Here is a 16,568-nt window from a genome sequence, read left to right as displayed (position 1 = left end):
TCACACTCCCATATCAGTACACATGGGTCTAGCCCATCCTTTCTAATGGCAGCACAGCGTCACACTGAGTGGATGAATCACAATTAACTAGCCAGTCCTCTACAGAGGGACATTTAGATTATTTTCAGTTTTTTGCTACAATAAACCAGGCTGCAGTGAACATTCTTGCACAAATGTCTTTGTGTGCTTGTATGAGTAGAGATCCAAGGGATGAATTCCTGGAAGAGGAACTGTTGGCTCCAAAGGATCATGCATTTATGTCTTTGGTAAATGTTTCCAAATCACCTTCCAAAAAGCATGTAACAATTTGCAGCTCTACCAGCAATCTGGGAACATTTTTTTTTTCCAGGCCCTGCGTAGTCTGGTTCCTGATTGCCCTCTCACACGCCCTGCATTTCCAACCACAGTGCCTTTGCCCATGCTATGTCCACAGCCTAATATTCCCTTCCTCCCTTGTCTGCCAGATAAAATCACACAAGGCCCAGCTCTGATGTCACCTCCTCTGTACAGCCTTCCATGACTCCCTTGAGCTGTCAGAGTCCCCTTCCTCTGGGATCCCACAGCTTTTTGGCCATAATTCTGTCATATACCAACTAAGGACCTATGTGTGCCTGGCACTCTATGGCCATTTTGACAATCCAGACCATAACCACACTAAAAAGGATCATGTCCACCTCCTTCTCCCTCCCTCCTGGTTCTTCAGTCTTTTATCTGTTCCCAAGCACGGTCCTGCCTCAGGGCCTTTGCACTTGCAGTTCCCTCTCTATGGATCTTGCTCTCAAGCATCCTGGCCTTGGCGCCTCTCTGGGGTCTCTGCTCCCATTCACCTTCTCACAAAGGCCTCCCCTGACCAGTTGGTCTCAAGTGCCCCTCCTCTAGTAACTCTGGTTCATCTCCATTCCATCATCTTCATGACACTTCTCAGAAGCTGAAATAACCTTGCTTGGTTTAAGTGTTGACGTTTATTTTCTGTCCTGTGACCCATCTCTGCACACACAGAAACTCACCACTGTAAACTTCGAAGAGCAAGGGACCTTGTTTTCCTTTTCCCCTGTCTCCAGCCTCAAACCTGCCTGGCACCTAAGCGCTCAATAATCGTTCGTTGAATGAACCATCCGTATTTTACAGAAGAGGAAATTGACATTCAGAAAGGAGAGCTGAGTAGCCCAAGGTCCCACAGTTAATAAAACCACAGCTGAGATCCAAACAGGTCTGAACTCTAAAACCAACTGCACGTCCCTACTCAGCACGCCGCATTTTCTCCCTCACCAGACTAGACTCTTGGGAGCAGGACTTGAGTCTGACGACGCTCCGGGTTCCCCAGCGGCGTGTCCCGGGCCCGCCCCGTGAGGCTAGCGGGCTCCGCGGAGATGTCACCCTCCCCGCCCCCCCCCCCCCGTCAGTCAGGCCGAGGGGTGGCGCGGCCGCCAGTGGGGGCGCTGAGCTCAGAGCTGCCGCAGCGCCCCAGCCAGAGCAGAAGCGCGCGAGCGAGCAGGGCGCTAGGAGCGAGCGGTGGCTGGCGACGCACCCAAGGCCAGGGCACTACTGCTCCCCGGCTCAGGGCTCACGCCCCGCCTGCTGCAGACCAAACTGAGCGCCTGGCCACGGCCCGATACCCCATCGGCCCCGAGCCCACCCCAGCCCATCCTAGCCGAGCCCCTGCATCCGCCTGCCGCTGCTGCAGCCGCAGCCGCAGCCGCAGCTCCATCCCCAGCCCGGAACCCGCATCCAGGTGAGGCGGCCGCGCTCCGGGCACCCGGGCTGAGGAAAGGTCTGGGAATGGAGAGGGGAACTGGATGGGATGGGGAAGGGGCTGGAGAACGGAAAGAGGACGCCGGTGGGTGCCTGTCAGTGTGCGCCCCGGGGTATGTGTCTCTGTTGCTCGGTGTCTGCAACTGCCTGGGTGGCCGTGTGGACGTGCGTCCGCGGCCGTGTGCCCCCTGTGTGTCAGAGTGTCCGTGCGCTTTTGAACGCCTGCATGTCCTGTGTGTGTACGTGAGCGTGTCCATGGAGTGTGTTTGTGTGCATGGCCGTGTGACTTTGTCGTGTGTGTACAGACAGGCCCCGGGGCTTCGCGCCTTGCCCAGCACTCCGGTTCCGCGGGGCTGCAGGTTGCAGGGCCCCGGAAAACCGAGGCGGTGGCCTCTCCTGCGTCCCCGGTTTCAAGGACGCTAGGACTCGCTGCGGCCCTGTGGCCTAGCGCTGGGGAGGGGGTAAGGCGGGAGGGAGTTCCGGGCCCGGAAGGGCGCCTTCGGTCTCTGGAGGGAGGGGAGGGGACACCAGCGTCCCTCCGGAAGGGCTGGGATGAGAATGCGGGGCCAGCACATCCGTGCCCGTGTGTTCGCCCTCCTCAGGCCGCCAGGATGGACGTGTTCATGAAGGGCCTGTCCATGGCCAAGGAGGGCGTCGTGGCCGCCGCGGAGAAAACCAAGCAGGGGGTCACCGAGGCCGCGGAGAAGACCAAGGAGGGTGTCCTCTACGTTGGTGGGCGAGGGGCGGGGCTTCCGGGGTGCAGGGGTTTGGTGTCCTCCGAGGGAGTGGAGCCGAGGTCCTTAGAAGGAGGGAATGGGGGGGTCTGGGCAGGAGAATATGAGTCAGCAGACGGGGCCGGGTCAGCAGGGGTCACTGAAGGCATAGCCAGTGATGGAACCTGGGCCAGTGATGAGACTGACTGGAGGGGGAATGGGGGAAAGACTGGTGAGGGTGGGGTTCAGCTGAAAGTCCAGGGACCAATGCGGGGATCAAAGGAGACAGCCTTCTTTTCCTTATTCTTCCCATTATTAATAGTTACCTGGTGCTGAGCCCTTACTCTCTGCCAAGTACCCTGTGAAATACATCCATAGCATCTATTACCTCATTTAATGCTCCCTGCCCATCCACAGACCAGGGAAACTGGGGCTTCCCAGAGGTTTAACTATCTTGGTCAAGGTCACAGCTGATAAAACGCGAAGCTGGAGTCTGAGCCAAGCTTTATGGACTCCAAAATGCCCCCTCCCCTTGCTGTGATCCCCCCAGTATTGTTGGGGCTCCCTCCCAGCCCTCCTCTCCAGCTACTTCCACCTCTGAATCGCTCTCTGGGTCTCCCTCCTCCCAGCAGTTCCACCACTGGCATCTCTCCTCTGGGTGCACCCTCCTTGCAGCTGACAGCTGTCATCAGGAGAAAGGCCAAGTGGTTAAAATGTCTCACCCTAAGTGGGAAAAAAAGAGGGAGCCTGCAGGATCATTTGCATAAAGGGAGGCAAGAGACTGATTGAATTCTGTCTGCTGATTCAGGGCTTAACTTGTGCGGTCCGTAGAATTATCTCCTATTTAGGCTGTAGAGGGCTGGTTAACTTGCCCAGGGTTTTGGCAGACTTGGAGTTGTGATAATTCGAAAAATACTTATTGACCACCTACTATGTGCTGGTAGGTGCCGGCTCTCCTGATAGCGATGCCAAGTATTCCAGTAGTGGGATTTGACATCCAGGGGCTGGGGTGGGGGCCACTTTGGTAAGGTAAACAAAGAGGGTAACATCTGAGCTGAGCCCGAAGAATAAGGAGGTTGGGAAGGGGGTGCAGAAAAGCAGGTGCAAAGGCCCTGGAATGGGCTGAAGGATACTGGATTCGAGAGCAGAGGGCAGAAAGCAGTGGTAGGAAATGAGATCAGAAAGATGGGCAAGAGCCAGTTCATGAGTGGCCCCTGCAGGCCCAGGCAAAGCATTATTATAATTGCCATGATAGACTGTAAGCCAGGGACCGACAGGATCTGACTTCAGAATGAAAAGTCCCTCAGGCCTCTGGGGACAGAACAAATTGCAGGGAGGCCCGCTGGGTGGTAACATAGTTGCCAGATGAGGGTGGTTGGAGCTAGGGCAGAGGTGATGGAGACTGGGAGAAGGCTTGAGCCCACACCTGCTGGACCCCAGCTCTGGCCTCCCTCTTCCCTCCTCCCTCAGCCCTTTCACTCCTGTGGACCCCTGGCACCCCTGACACTGTGTCCTTGCTAACAGACTCGGCCCCTCCCTTTCCCCCTAGATGGGCACCTCCTACTCCTCCCCCTGACCAGGAACTCCTGATGGCCCCCAGTTCTTACTCATCAAAGCCTCAGCTCCCTGTAGCCTAGCATTCAATGTGCTTTGTGGCCCTGCCTCAGTTTCCATTGCTTCGAGCACACAGACCCCATCGATGTGCTCCACTCAGGCCCTGAAAACACACCTCTCTATGCCTTGCCCACATGGTTCCCTGTGCCTGGAACACCCTCCTCAGCCTGCTTTCTGCATATCCACCTGCTCCCCATTTGTCAAGACCCAGGCAGTGCCCCCTCCCCCATCATGCACCCCCTGGAGGCTGGAAGTCCTCTCCCCACTGCTTGAGGTCCAGGGCACCAACTCTGCTCTTCTCTTTCCTCCATCTGACAGTGAGCCATTGGCCTGGAACCTGAATCAGAGCGGGTGCCAACAAGCATTTGTGGGAGGAATAAATGGATGTGCATGCACAGCCCCTGATCCCTGCGAGTCTCTGGGTCTAACTGGACTTAGCCCTGAGAATCCTGTCTTCTTGCACCCTCCTCCTGCCAGCCTCAGCTGGCCCAGGCACCCGTTTCTGGCTCTGTCAGTTGTTGTCTGGGTTGCCAAATCCTCAGGATGGGAGACAGCCCACTCCTCTGAGGGCATCCACCCCCCCACCACCTCAGGTTAGGATCTCTTGCCTTTCCCAGTTGCTACCCTCCTGGAAAGACCCAGCCAATGCCATGGGTGTCAGTTACCATCTTCAAGTCACCCTTATACACCCATTCTGCATCTAAGACTCTCCCAACTTTGGCCAGAAGGAGGGATTTGCACTCTAGTTAGAAGAGGGTCTTTAGAAGAAATGGAGCGAGGAATGTTGGGATGTGAGTGTCCTCGGGTAGGATGTGGGCAGCTATGCATCAGGGGCACCAGGGGCACCTTTCCAAATACAGAGCCTTTTTTCCCCGCCCCCAGTTCCAGCCCCCTTCCACCCCCATCTGCTCCCATCCTGGGCAGAGGATTAAATGAACCGGCGCAGGTAGAGTGCTTTCCCAGTGCTGGCGCTCAGGCAACATCCACCAGAGGTGTTGGGTATCATATCAGGTGGGGGTGATAGGGGACAGAGAGTGGGGAGAACTGGAAGTCCTGAGGATATAGGCATGGGGGGGCACTTGTGGGATTTGGGAGCCCAAGGAGGCAGTGAAGGGCCAGGATGCCCACTGCTGACTGGGTCCCTCTGCCCACTCTGTAACCGCTGTGCTTGCTGGAGTCTGTTCCCTTGGCTCAGAGCCCTTATGTGTGCTCATTTTTGTCCCCATAGGAAGCAAGACCCGAGAGGGGGTTGTACAAGGAGTGGCCTCAGGTACCGGCCCAGCCCTGCTCAGCCCTGTGTCCTCACCCTGGCCTGGGATCTGGCTGGCCCCCAGAGACTGCGGGGGAGGGGTGGTGGAAGAGGGCACCCCTAAGGCTTCCTGGGGGTGTGCTCCATGGGAAGGCAGGCCCTGGGACACTATGGAGGAGGGTGGCATCTATGCCTGCTTCACCCTGGCCCCCAACCCCCTCCCTGACGCAGTGGCTGAGAAAACCAAGGAGCAGGCATCTCATCTGGGAGGAGCTGTGTTCTCTGGGGCTGGGAATATCGCAGCAGCCACAGGCCTGGTGAAGAAGGAGGAATTTCCCACCGATCTGAAGGTGAGCTATCCTTCCAACACACACACAACACACACACACACGCACACACACACACGCACACACACACACGTGCCAGGCACACCCATAAACCTGCCACCAGGTTCCCTGCTCCCCCAGCCAGCCTGGGGCACAAGCCACCTTGCCTCACGTTCTGCAGGACCCTGCTAGACGCAGCTCAGAATGAGTCTGCATGAAGCTGTGTACGGGCATGGCACTCCCCGTGACTGTGACCCAGATCTGGCTGGATACATGTATCCTGATTGTGAGAGTCATCTGGACTACTTTTGGCCTCATCCGCATATGTCACTGATTGTTCACTCATGTCTTTTCAGTCAACAAGTATTCATGCTAGAGAGGGATTGTTCTAGGGGTTATGACAGAATAGGTTCCTACATTCATGGAGCTGACACTCTAGTGGGAGAAGATACAGTAAAAAGCTAACCAGTAAGCAAGATGGTTTCAGACAGGGGTATGTGCTATGAAGAAAAGACAACAAGGGTGAGGAGAGAGACAGTCAAGGGGTGAAGGGGCTACTTTAAGTTGGGAAGGCTTCTCTGAGGAGGTGACCTTAGAGCTGACACCCAAGGGATGAGGCAAGCCATGTGGAAAGTATATTTCAGGCAGTAGGAAGAACACGTGCAAAGGCCCTGAGGCAGGCATGAGCAGAAGTGGGCCATGGGGAGGGGTGAACTGTGTGTCACACATGTGTGCAGACATGTTACCCCAGGCAAGTGGTGGCGGCTACCCACGTGTGCAGGAAGTCAGATACCTCATTAGGACACGCTGTAGGGTGAGAGCTGTGAGCTCTGGAGCCCCACAGAGCTGGATCTGAATCCTAACTCCACTACTTCCTGTGTGACCCTGAGCAGGTCCCATCATGTCTCTGAGCCTGATTCTTTGCCTCTAAGACTGGAGATGAGCACAAGAGGACTTTTAGGTAGATTAGAGATAATGTAGCTCAGAGGTTCTCAAAAACTTAACTGTGCATTAGATCACCAGGAGGCCAGGTTAAAATACAGACTGTTGGTCCCATCCCTAGAATTTCTGATTCAGCAGGTCTGTGGGGCTTGAGAATTTGCATGTTTAACAAGTACCTGGGTGATATTGATGCTGCAGGTCCAGGGATCACACTTTGAGAACTACTGATGTAAAAACCCTCGATGGCATAGTGAGTGCTCAGTAAGAGATGATGGCCCCACGATCACATGGTCAGCCTGTGTGCACCCCCAAGGTCTTGTGTCTCCATAGGTGTGCTAGGACAGTGCACTCTGTGGGTCTATATGATGTCTGTAGAGACACGCCTCCCATGGGGTGCTCTGTGTTGTCCACGTGTAAGTGCAGACTCCGCCTCTGTGGGGGTGGGGCTTTCTTCAGCGTGATCAGGAGATCAGTGTGCATTCAGCATGAGGGTGTCCAGGCTGAGGAGATCCCACAGCACCCTCCACTCCAGACATTTTGCACAGTTGGTTCCTTCCCCTGTCTGAAAGCTGGGACTTGACTCAGAAGTTCTGGTTCAAGTCCTGTCTCTGCATTTTATCAGCTGTGTGGCTTCCCATTTCTTATCCTTATGTTTCCAGTGATTGCTCCCATTCACTGATCTCTTGTGTGGGCAGGCACTGTTCTAGATATTGTACATGGAGTCTCTCATTGAATCTTCACAACATCCCTGTAAAGAAGGCATCACAATTAGCCCATTTTACAGATGAAGGAACTGAGGCTCAGAGAGGTAAAATGACTTGCCCAAGATCACAAATCCTGCCTGCCCCCCTGAGAAGGTGGTTGGGAGGATAAGCTCAGGTTCATGTCACTGTAGTCCCTTGGTGCCAACATGGGGCCAGGCCCAGCGCTGAGAGCTGGGATGCAGAGAAGGCAGGTCTGGGCCTGAGCTCTCAGCTCAAGGCTTGGCGGGGGCCTTGCAAAGAACCATTTCTCTCAGGCTGCCTTCCTCTTACCAGCACTTGTTGACACTTCAAGCCTCCTCTCTTAAGGGAGCTCAAGATCATAGACTTACAATCCAAAGCCAGGCCTTTGGGGCCACTGGCCCATGGAGAACCCATGCAAGCTGAGGGCGCAAGTTTCTGTCTCTACCTCCCAGTTTGCTCACATACGTTATCATAGAAGCCTCCCCATATGCATACAAAGCAGAGACACCATCCCATTTCCCACCCGAGGCAGCTGAGATCAGAGGTAAAACGACTTACCTAATGCCAAAGAGGTAGTGAATGGCCAGGCTAGGATGGTTTTTAAGTGAACTTTTTATTGAAGTACAGCATTCATGCAGAAAGCACGCAGCTCCATGAAATTTTCACAAATTCAACTCTCCCCAAGTAACCAGCACCCAGATCAAGACACAGAACATCAGCCCCTTGGAAGCCTCCCTTACACCTCTTCCCAGTCCCTACTCCCGGGGCCAAGACTAGGGTGAGAGAAGTGAGGTATCGGGGCACAAAATTTAAGGGAGGATGCTTATTCCAGGGTCTCCTTCGCACCCCAGGCACCTGACTCTCCTCACCTTTGTCCTGGCCCTGTCTCCCCCCGCACAGCTAATTGCGTCCTGACTTCTATCACCACAAATAAGTTGGGTGTTTTTCAGCTTCACAGGAATGTTATCCTAGAGCACATGCTCTTCTGTACCTGGCTTCTTTCATTCATCAGTAAGCGTGAGAGTCAACCATGCTGTGGTGTGCACTGTGGTTCCCCATCCTTGAGGTGAAGTAACCACTGTGTGATAGGATGACAGAGCACACATCCATTCTACTGTTGTTGGACATTTGTTTCCCAATAATGTGCAGAGCTGGGATTCTTAATAGTCTGTTTCTTTCCTGGGTTCTGGTCATAGCTGGGTGACTTTGGGCAAACTAACATTTCCCCCCTCCTGGGCCTTGATGGACCCACCTGTAACTGGGGAAAGTGAGCCAGGCCAGGAGCGTAACCTCATGTGCCCACAGGGCCCATGACAGGTAATGTGAAGGAGCTGAAGCTACCTGGATGGAGCCGGAGCAACTAGAGTGTAGAGGTGCCAGCCCTCTGGACCAGGGTCCCAAGATTCTCACCTCTGTCCAGTAGGGAGGGACAGTGGTTACATGTGGAAGTGGGGGAGGTGGGGTGCCCCTTGCCTACAGGTTCCCCCACACGTGGCCTTGTGCAGCTGTGCCTGGACCTCAGGTTACTGTGAGTGCCCACGTGTGCAGTCAGCTCAGTCCCATGTTTGTGCACATACATGTGCTCGCCCACAGGGGGACTGGCCATGTGTCTGGCAGCCCCCTATTTGCGTGCCTGCTGGTCTGCACCGGTCTGGACAGCAGATGCAGTGGGGAGGGGAGAGTCTTAGCTCACACATCCAAGCAACACCATGAGCTGTCGCTTCCAGCTTATCTTAAAATAGCAACAGCTGAAGAAACCAGGCCACACAGGGCCCTGGGGGAGGGATGGGTGGAAAGTGGCAGGGGAATGGCTCAGAGCCCCTGCTCAGCCCTGTCCCTGAGCCTCCATCTCCCTCCAGGGTTATCTCTGGGGACCTGATACGCACCCCCTCACAGAGCTGACACAAAGAGGGTAGGGTTAAATGGGTGACTGAGTGTGCCATCTATCTCCCCATCCCACCCAGTCCATATGATGGGAGCACAGGAGGCTGCCACGTGCTGGGGAGAGGGGTATGGAGAGCCCTCTCCCCCTCGCCACCCCCAGCTTCAAGCCATAATTGGAGGAATTTCACTCCTCCATCCCACTTCCAAGGCACTCCAAATAAACAATTTAATTTAAAATTCTGGTTGCATTGCCAACAAAGCCTAGCTTTCCCCCAATCAACCAAAAGCTTCCCAAGGTAGGAATTTGAGGGGCATCACCAGCTGGCCTCATGGGCACTGTCTCTTCTCTGCCTGCAGCCAGAGGAAGTGGCCCAGGAAGCTGCAGAGGAGCCGCTTATTGAGCCCCTGATGGAGCCAGAAGGGGAGAGTTATGAGGAACCGCCCCAGGTGAGGGGTGTCAAGGCTGGGTGGGGCTTTGGGCATCCCCAGCTGGGGTGGGAGGTTCCTGGCAGGATAAGGTTAGGCCTGGGAGCTTCAAGCCCCCCTTTTCTAGAACCCAGACACCAGAGGTGGGAGCAGGGAGGGAGGACAGATGGGGCCCAGCACTGGGCGCCAGGCACCCCTGCCCAGACCATCCCAGATGTCCCCAACTTCCAGGTTTCTCTTCTGCCCAGGGAGAGGGACATGCACTATTCCTCCTTGAGGGGTAGGGGTCTCTGGGCCGGGCCTGGCCACTTGGTCTCCAACCCCTTCCTCTTTTGCTCTTCTCCACTCCACCCCCATCCCTCTGATGCAGGAGGAGTATCGGGAGTATGAGCCAGAGGCGTAAGGGCCCAGGACGGCCCCCCACCAGCAGCACAATCCCTTCCCTGTCCCGTGCCCCGCCCCCCAGAGCCAGGGTTGTCCTTCTACCCCTTCCCCTTAAAACACGAGATCTTCCTTCGCTCCGAGGCGCCCCCTCGGAGCCTGTGTTAGAGTCTGTCTGTCTCACCTGCCCGCGACCAACCCTGGGGCGTGGACAGGGCCGGGGATGCGGCCACGGCTGGTAGCCTCGCCCCACCTATGTTGCCCCCTCCCCACCCCATCCCATCCCATCCAGTGTCTGCGCGGATGTAGCATGTTCGATGTGTTTTTAAACGAGTCGGAAAGCAGCGGCTCCCCTCCACCCCCGACAGAGGCTCTCTGAGGGGCCCCGGGCAGCCCCAGAACCCCCCCACACCCGCATTCCCACATCGACCCCAAGAACCTTTTTTTTTTTTTAACCAAAACCAGGAGCCAGGCTGTGCCATGCCCCTCCCCCAGCCGGCCCGGTCCGAGCGCGGGCGTCGTGTGTCGTGATTGTGGCATGGAGAGTCCCCCACCCCCGTGTGAGCGTGTCCCGGGCGGGCGGGCCCGGCCGCCCCCCGGGTGTCCGTGAATAAAGCCAATCTGTCTGTAGCAGGCGCCGCACGGGCAGGGCTGGGCTGGGCTGGGCTGGGCGCCGGATGGGGACGACCGACAGGCTTCCACGTCCCAGCCTGCCCCACGCCCCTCTTTGGGGCCCGGCACACTCAGCCCAGGTACAAGACTGACCACATCTGGCCTCAGCTCCTTCCCGCCCCGCACCCCCGGGGGACGACCTGGATGGAGGGGTTCCCCCCAGGTTGGGCCACGCTGCGGGCTGGGAGGCGGGAAGGTGGCCTCGGGCGCCACCTATTGGACAGTAAAGCTCCTACTGGGCGGGCTGGGCGGAGGGAAGTCCGCTGCAGCCAAGGCGCAGGGCCGACGGGCTCAAGGCGCATGCAGCGCAGGCGCCTCGATGATCACGCCCGCGCGGACCAGCGTGCACGCACGCTGGCCGACACGTGCAGACCAGCGCGCGCACTCAGAGTTGCACACGCGCCGCGATGAAGCTCTGGGAAAACAGCAGCGCGGTCACTGGAAGAAGCTGCTTCGCTCAAACCTTTCCCCGCGAGAACGCTGATACGCACATACCCCTGCGCACACCTGCTCACCGCAGAAAAACTCATCCCAGGGGAGGGGAAATGGGCAGTTGCCACGGAAAAAAGCAGAGTTCGGGCAACCAGTGCTCCACCCTTCCCGGAAAGGAGTCCGAAAGTTTGCGACCTCGGCTGAGGTGAGCAAGGGTATGCAGAAATCTGGGAAGCCGACCAGGCGCCTTAAGCGGATGAGTATCGGCACTAGAGGGCCCCCAACGCCGCCGCGGTGCAGGGAAGTAGGGGGGCGGAGATGCCGCCTTGCTGCGCAGCGGCCCCGCCTCCATCAAGGCGAAGGCACTGCTCTGATTGGCACAGAAGTTCCCCCGCCCCAACCTGTGATAGGCCCCGCCCCCGACGATGCAGTGCTCTTGCTCTCTTTTGCCGCAGCCGCGGGCTAACTTGACTCACCCATGCGGAAGCCCGGCTCTGCTTTGCCGCAATAACCCCCATTCTTGCCTGAGGAAGACCCAGCCCCTTCTCTGCCAGGTCCGACCTCCTTTCCGACTCAAACCTTGCTTCGCCCCTCCAGCCCCAAGGGCTGGAAGGAGCTTTGCTGTATTCAGTCAACCGCCAGGTGTTTAGCGCCTCCTCCTTCCCTGAGTTGTTCGAGGCGGGGGGTGGGGGGGGGTGGTGCCTGGCTCGAGAAGGCCTTGCACGCTGGGGGAGACCGGGGTCCACTCGGGTCACCTTGGCCTGCAGTGTACGAGCCTTTACTTCTGGAAGTAGGAGGCTTATGGCAGACGTGTGTGTAGGGAGAACAAACCGGTGGACTCCAATTCTCTGGCTCAACGTGGCGGGTTCCAGGATGGCCAGATCCTTTTTGGCTGAATTAAGACATTATTTACAACCCACAGTCAGCAGGGATTGCAAACTCGTGGCCCTTAGGTTGAATTTGGCCTGTAGAGATGTTTAATTTTCTAGCACAAGGTTTAAATATTTTTCATTTGATTCCAGCTGGCGACAGTCCCTTTCCCTCCCTGTTGTGTGCCTCCCATCCACTTCACTCATTTTCATGAACTGCCTGACCTCTGAGGAATTTGAGTTTGCCAACCCCTTGCCAGCTACCAGCACCTGATATCCATTTTTAGATGCCCAAACCAGGTTCACCATCTGGCTTGTGAAGAGGTTTATTCCTCGTTCCCGGGTGCCAAGCCGCACACCTGGTTTTCTGAGCTTGATTTTCTGCTCAGAGACCAGTGTTCTCATCTGCAGAGGTCACTTTAAATGCATTCCAGGCACAAGCCCAGAAGTGACAACGGAAGATGCCAGCCCTGTGTCAGACCGAATTCCTTACTGTGAGTGCCTGCGTGAGCGCACACAGCTCATGGGCTCCACCCTCAGGACAGGGACAGAGCCATTTCCCCAGTGCCCAGTATCTCCCAGGCATCCAGCACTTGCCTCCATTCATTTCACTTGAAACTGTCCTCAAGGATTCCTTATTAGCCCCAATTTATGGATGAGAGAATGGAGGCCAGAGAGGCAGAGTTACCTGCCCTAGGTCACATTGCTGGGAAGTGGCAAAGGCCACATCCAGCCCCGAGCCTGACTCCGAAGCCCAGTTCCTTTGGAATTTTCCAAAAGGGACTTGCTCTGAGGGGAGACAAACAAAACCCACCACCGACAGGAAAATGTGGAGGCAGCAGAGTGTAGATAACAGATGCTTGCGCAATTTCATGGAGACTGCAAGTGAGGCTGTGTGTGTGTGGGGTGTGTGTGTTGAGTGTGCACACTTACATATGGATGCAGGTGTATGTTCACACGTGTACATGGAGGTTGCCCACACGTTGTGTGCATTTAGTCATTCGACAGTGTGTGTTGCTCACCTGCTCTGTTCTTAGAAGTAAGGGGCTGCAGGGAACAGCCCTGCAGGTCACTGCCCTGGCAGAACTCATGTCCATGGATCAGCAAATATATGGATCAAGATAATTTTGGGTTTTATGGAGAACATAAAACAGAGCAGGGCTTCCCTGGTGGCGCAGTGGTTGAGAGTCCACCTGCCGATGCGGGGGAGGCGGGTTCGTGCCCCGGTCCTGGAGGATCCCACGTGCCGCGGAGCGGCTGGGCCCGTGAGCCATGGCCGCTGAGCCTGCGTGTCCAGAGCCTGTGCTCCGCAACGGGAGAGGCCACGGCGGTGAGAGGCCCGTGTACCGCAAAAAAAAAAAAAAAAAAAAACCAGAGCAATGTGATAGAATGTGACACAGTAAGGGTGGTGACCAGCATTCAATTGCGTGGTCAGGTCAAGCGTCTAAGGAGGCGAGGTAGAGCTGAAACCTGAATGAAAAGCAAGTGGCCTGGGAAATCTGGGGAGGGCGAGCATCACAGTACAGGAAGAGCCCTGCTGCGTCTTTGTGGACACGGTGTGTGTGGTTGGCGAGGCCACGCCTGGCCAGGCCTCTGAGATCTGTGGGTCCAGCCCCACCCCACCTGGTTCACACCTTCCTTTCCTTAGCCTGCTTCTTTCCTTCACCTGGACATCTGCCTGCAACTCTGCCTGTTGAAATCCTTCCCTCTTCTGAGCTTCCCCTAGTTCTCTAACCAGAACTGACTCCTCCTTGTCACCACCATCCGCTCAGCTGTGCACACGGAGACCCCCTCCTCACACATGTCAGCATTCTGTGGACCTTTGCCGCCTGGGTAACCTGAAACTGCCCTCTCTCCTGAAGAAGGGATGGGGGCTGTCCCTGTACCCCACCATTCACCCATCTCCCTCCCTGTCTTCCCACCCCCACCCTTAGTAATGTGGCTCCACAGCCTTCTCTGGAACTTTATTTTTGTTTTCTCCCTTCCCTATTTATAGCTCTCTCCCCTCCAAACCATCCCTGCATCCATCCTGTTGCCTAGAAACCAGCTCTGGGCTGAGGGTGGGGGAAGGCCAGGCCGAGACCAGGCAGGGGGAAGGAAGAGCTGTCACCCACTCCCCTTCTCGGTACTGCCCCCAGGTTCCCAGAAGCCCACCTGCCCTCTGCCCAGTACCCACAGGTGTTTTTTAAAGATAAAACAAAATGTGAAAAACAGCATTTTTTGTGAAGTCCTTCATGGCTTCTAAAGGGCATGATGCACACGATTGCACTCACGCCTCTCAACACCCTGCCCCACTGGACGCCCAGACCCATTTTTTCAGATGAGGAAACTAAGGCTTTGGAAAGCAAAGGTCCTGTGGGTCAAGACTTCTCAGTAGAAACTCCATGGCTCTGCACTTGTTAGCCATAGGACATTGGCCTGAAACGTGGAAAAGAAGATTTAAAAGCATAAATGATTCCATAATCTGTTAGTTGTAGAAGGGTAAAGAGAAAAATTTTGTCACGATCCTGCCACACACCAAGCCACTAGGCAGGCCCCCTACCTTGCCACTCCCCCATGCCACTTCCAATGCCCCAACCGTGGCCCCACCATGGCCCTGCCGTGCCCAACTGCAGCTTAACTCCAGCCCTAATGCTTACCTTCCACAGATTGGACCAAGAAGCCTAAGTTTGGTTCCTGGCTCTGTCACTTCGACTGTGTGACCTTAGATAGTTCACATAATCTCTTTGAGCTTCCGTTTCTTCAGCTCAAACGTAAGGATGATAATTTGCACTCCTAAGGATGCTATTAGTCCACTCGAGGACTAATAAGAGAATTAAATGCAATACTGATGAGAAAGTGCTTTGAAACTGTAGGATACTGTAACATGTGAGTGATCAATTAGAATAGTAAATATTGTTATTATTGTTGTTATTAGGGCCAAAAGGTGGGGCAGGGCAGCCAAAGTGGGCCCTGGGATCAGAGAGGGAGCCCCTTGCCTGTGTCCAGGCAGAAGGGTCCACTTCCCTGGCAGAATGAGGGGCGTGGTCGGGGGCTGCCTGAGAGCACCTGCAGACCACTGAGGAGTAGAGGAGGGCACAGAGACAGACCCTCCTGCTCAAGCGCCCATGCTCCCTGTCCCCATCCCCGACTGCCCCGCTCCCTGTCCACTACCCAAGGCCCATCTCTGCCTTCAAAATAGGCTTTCTGGGCAGAGTGGGGGAGAGGGCTGCCAAGGAGCAGCTGGGCCATGATTCAGCCGGAGTCACCCATCCAGATGCCAGGGTGGCCTCCAGCTGGGCCGGAGCCTACAGCTGCTGTGGGGAGGGGACCTTTGTGGGCAGCAGGCTGTGCTCATAGGTGCCGGGACGAGGGGCTCTCATGAATATCAGGGCAGTGCTGCGTGGGTCTGGGAGTGGTGCATATGAGGAGGTCAGGGTGAGGAAAATGACTCCATGGACATCAGTTACCTGCACTGACGGAGGAGGCAGGGTTTGTGTGTGTGTGTGTCTGTGTACACACGCACACCTGTGCACGCATGGCTGTTGCATGTATATCTGACTAAACGAAGAGGGGCTAATAGTGTGGGCAGGAGTTTGGCTGCCAGCTTTGTCACTTTCTGTGTGACCCTGGCAAGTTACTTAACCTCTATGAACTTTTGTTGCCTTATCTGTGAAATGGGAACAATAATAATATCAATCTCAGGTGGTTTTTCTTAAGGGTTAAATATAAAGAGATGACTGTAAAACACCTGGGCAGTCAGTAAATGGTACACCACCACCACCACCATCTAGGGGATACTGGGTTATGCCCTGCATGCATGAGGATGGATACATATCTGAGTGTTTGTATCCAGGGCTGTGTCCATACAAGCCTCAGGGGGTGAGGGGTCTGGGTGAGTGTTTCTTGAAGAAGCAGATGAATGTGTGTTGTGTGTGCACCTCTGAAGCAAAGAGAACTTTCCAGAAAGTTGGGTTTATATGGCATTGCCTGCCATGTGATCCTGCCCACCCTCCCACCTCTTTCTTCTTCTCGCCCTCCCTCTCTCTCTCCCCTTCTCTCTCTCTCTCCTCTCTATCTCTCTCTCTCTCACACACACACACACATACACACACCTTTCCTAGAAGCTATGATTTGCTGAAATTTGGCCTAGACCAGGACCAGTGTCCACGCCAGGGGTGAGGAACTGTGAATGCCACTGTACTGGAAATCTCAGACCTTCTCAAAGGCCTTTAGTCTCAAGCAAAGCTGGAATGGGGGCCAGATCCCAAGGGTGATGTGCCTGGATTTGAAAGCGGAACCATGTGTAGATATGAACATGAGATGTGCGTGTGTATTTGCATGTGTGTGGCGGTGGGGCCGGGGTGGCAATGGGGGGTGACTGCTGTCTCTGCTCTGGTACAGTCTGCCTGTCTCCATGGTGCCTGTTGCCACACACGCTTGCTTTTCAGAAAGTCACTGGGATTGTTTATTCCACCCCCAGCCTGGGCGCCAGCCAAGGAGCTGCAGGCATTTGTTTATCTTCTGGTGTGTATGAGTGTATATGGCTTCACGGAGGCAGACCAACCAGAGATATGCACGCACACACACTCACACCGGTGCGG

At 55.6% G+C, this 16,568-nt stretch overlaps 1 protein-coding gene across 1 annotated transcript; it reads left to right on the top strand.

Moving 5' to 3' along the window:
* Window positions 1-1,471: 1,471 nt before the first annotated feature.
* On the top strand, window positions 1,472-10,642 carry SNCB (synuclein beta). Its single transcript, XM_065874030.1, has 6 exons — window positions 1,472-1,732; window positions 2,355-2,484; window positions 5,308-5,349; window positions 5,560-5,678; window positions 9,563-9,652; window positions 10,002-10,642. The coding sequence occupies exons 2-6, from the start codon at window positions 2,364-2,366 to the stop codon at window positions 10,032-10,034; spliced, it is 405 nt and encodes a 134-aa protein (XP_065730102.1). The 5' UTR covers window positions 1,472-1,732; window positions 2,355-2,363; the 3' UTR covers window positions 10,035-10,642.
* The last annotated feature ends 5,926 nt before the right edge of the window (window positions 10,643-16,568 follow it).

The sequence above is a fragment of the Phocoena phocoena genome, chromosome 3 (assembly GCF_963924675.1).
Source record: "Phocoena phocoena chromosome 3, mPhoPho1.1, whole genome shotgun sequence".
NCBI classification, from domain to species: domain Eukaryota; kingdom Metazoa; phylum Chordata; class Mammalia; order Artiodactyla; family Phocoenidae; genus Phocoena; species Phocoena phocoena.
This window is presented reverse-complemented; position numbering and strand designations above follow the sequence as displayed.